Source organism: Morone saxatilis, unplaced genomic scaffold (assembly GCF_004916995.1).
Source record: "Morone saxatilis isolate NCDOM2014 unplaced genomic scaffold, NCSU_SB_2.0 Contig2, whole genome shotgun sequence".
Taxonomy (NCBI): Eukaryota; Metazoa; Chordata; class Actinopteri; family Moronidae; genus Morone; species Morone saxatilis.
Genome location: NW_023339762.1, coordinates 5,268,488 through 5,271,595, shown reverse-complemented (window position 1 = coordinate 5,271,595; position 3,108 = coordinate 5,268,488). Strand labels below are relative to the sequence as shown.

General features: G+C 36.0%; 1 protein-coding gene across 1 annotated transcript in view; it reads left to right on the top strand.

Annotated features, from left to right (window-relative positions):
• cadps2 (Ca++-dependent secretion activator 2) overlaps positions 1–3,108 on the top strand; it is a gene marked incomplete in the record, with an annotated part of 177,905 nt that overhangs the window by 84,410 nt on the left and 90,387 nt on the right. The window contains 1 exon segment of the mRNA XM_035665307.1: positions 2,747–2,813. Coding sequence (XP_035521200.1) covers positions 2,747–2,813 — 67 coding nt within the window.

Sequence of the window (3,108 nt, the reverse complement as noted above, 5' to 3'; positions counted from 1 at the left end):
TAATAATAATAATAATAAATTACTTTGTTGATGTCTGGAAACAAAATAATCGGGTTCAACTCAATTCAAGACAATCTGCTCTTTAAAAAAAAGACATAATAACTTTATGATGCCTGAGACAATAACACCTGATGAAAATCATTTATTTATATTTGTGCGTCTGTTTTTGGAGTAAATCTAAAAACAAAAGAGCTAGTCTTACATTTATATAGAGTATATTTCTGCAGGTGTCACTGCAAAAAAAATCTTCTTTCTCTCAGGTTATTTACTCTGAAACATTTGCTTTGTTATTAAAAGGTTAAAAACTCAAATGGGTGATTCGTGAAGTGTTTTTTGTCACAGAACTACTTTTTGATGCCTTGGAACATAAAACATTTCAATTTAAGACAATAAAACAAAAGTATGTAACACTGACAGTTTCTGCAGCTGCCACTGGAGAAACAGATACTCTCCTTACCTTCAGGTTACTCTAATTATTTAGTCTTAAAATATACTTTTTTATTTTTATTTTTATTAAACCGTTTTTTCACACATATTAAATTTGTGTGTCAATTTTCTTGATTCAGGTTGATTGATGATTAACCTACCACTCATTTCTAGACAATTCCTGAAATAAGGGACATTTTTTCCCCTTCTTTTAAAAATAATGCTTGTCACTCTTTTAAAAACCCTTAAAGTCTGAATATCCAGCTAAATGACCAGTAAAAGATTGATGCTTTTTGCAGCAAGGACTGTTAAATGCCTGCAGTGAACTCTTTGGCGTCTGCAGTCCATCACCATGGTGTCGTGCAGCTGAATGGATGTTTGAAACCCTGCAGGAGGACAGACGGCCAAATCATTTTCACAAGTGGCCGGCGAGCTGTGCCCCATGTTAACCCAGAGTTGTGAAGAATGGCCCAGATTCTGTGTCCAGACGTACTGCAGCCTTGACTGGAGGCCTTTTCTTTAAGGGCGGGCAGCAGGGCTGAAGAAAGGGGTCTCGCCATCGATTGATTTTCTTCACTTGCACTTGCCTGTATCCCACGCTTCAGGAGGCCCGGGAGCAGCCATTGATTGAGAGGCCACGCTGGTCATTCTTCCATTCTCCTCAAGACTTCATCAATGAGCTGCTGTCTGTGTCACGGCCTCTCTCAGCTCGGGACTCATTACTTTCTCCTTTTAGTTTCACATTGTGGGAGGAAATTAGTGCGTTATAAATGTGTTGAATATGAAGACGAGCATCAAGGAGCTTTAAAATAGATCCTGATTGAATCTGAACCTTGAAGACTCTCAAAGGCTCCTGGTGGTCTTTGTTTCTGTGCATCATGAGCTGCTGCCTGAAAATGTCAACACAGATACATTATTCCCTCAAATATTTTAATTGATGCGCTTCATTCTTTTCTTTTATTATTGTAATTTGTACTCATAAATTTAGAATAAATTAGTTCCCTTGCATTAGTGTTAAATAAGCACCCTAATGGCCACACAAGAGAGTATTATTTACATGAATGGTTAATCTGTTGATCTTTTTTTATTTAGCAATAAATCTTCTTTATCTAGTCTAATATGTTGGTAAATTGTCAAATATGTCCAAGCCGATCTCTCTTTAAAGGTCTTATTTTGTCTGAATGACAGTCCAAAAATATTCAGTTAGTAATGTAGTTACAATAGAGAAAAACATCAAATCCTCACATTGGAAAAATGTGACTTAAATGATTAATCAATAATCAATTAATTTTCTGTAAATTGACTGGTTATTGGATTGATCGTTATAGCTCTAAAAAAGAGAAGGGAGCAGACGACTTACCTCATCTGTCAGCACAGTTTAATGATTCAAGCAAATTAAGAAATTCAAGATTGAGTAAATTGGAGAAATAGATGATTTGAGGGAGGAATATATTAAAAACTTAACAAACCGACGCCTGCTGAACTCCGCAGTTCCCTTCCACAAATCAAATCACATATAAATTATATTTAGTTCAAAATTTAGTGTTGACCCGGAAAACAGCAATTCTATGACAACTGTCATGAACAAAGCTGCAGAAGGGCTAGTAAATGCACCTCGTGGTGCGATTGTTTGTCAGCTGCTGTTTCCAGGGTCAAGAATGAACTTTAAAACTGAAATCAAATTCTGAAATATTGACATAGTGTTCATGTACACGTGGTTATTGTACATTTCACAAGGGAACACTTTGATATATAATAACAAATGTGAAGCCATTAGTTAAGTAATTGTTTATTTGGTAATGATAATTGAGAAATCAAAAGCCATTTATCATGCTAAAAGGCAAATATAAATGCTGTCTTCAGCCTCTTTCTGCTTTTCTCTGTTTCATATCCGAGTAAACTGAATGAAGGTTTTGAACTGTAGGTCGGACCCAACACATTTGAAGACCTAGATCACCTTGGACTCTCAGTAATTGGGACAGACATTCTTCACAATTGTATAAACTAAACTATTCATCAGTAATGAAAATAATCATTCGTTGCATTCCTTAATGACTTGACACATGTGGTCACTGGATTTCCCCATGTGAAATAAATTGAACACGCGAACACCGGTGCTTTTTGTATGGGAGGAAATAAAACCGTGGATATGGTTTAATTCCTATTTATTTGTTGAGACCGTCCATGTTCGCTCTTTGATCAACTCTCCGCACTGTACTTGGTGATTAAAATGTTCACATAACTCACCAGCGTAATAGTTACAACAATTTGAAAATCCTGAAGTCCTTAAAGCTGATGACATCTTGTTCTTGTGTTGCAGGCACCTGTATGCTTTGGGACAAAGAGTCTGGAAACGCTGGAAAAGAAGATATTTTGTTCTCGTTCAGGTAAGAAGCTGATGAGGCTGAGATCAGATGACATGTATTGATCTGCAATTAATTTGGAAATGTAACCTCTTAAGATCAGAGAGGCACTGCTCACTAGGAAAGAAAGACTAAAGGTTAAAAGTGAAATAAATCTAGAGCAACTGACTGGCATTAATAAACTGTTTATCCAGAAAAAAAAAAAAAATCTGACTCAAGCTTGGTACTTGACAGATCCAGCATCAGTGAAAATGTGAAATAACTCATTAAACAGAAGTCTGTGTGTATTTATGATGCATTAGATCAAATTGTCAGCCTT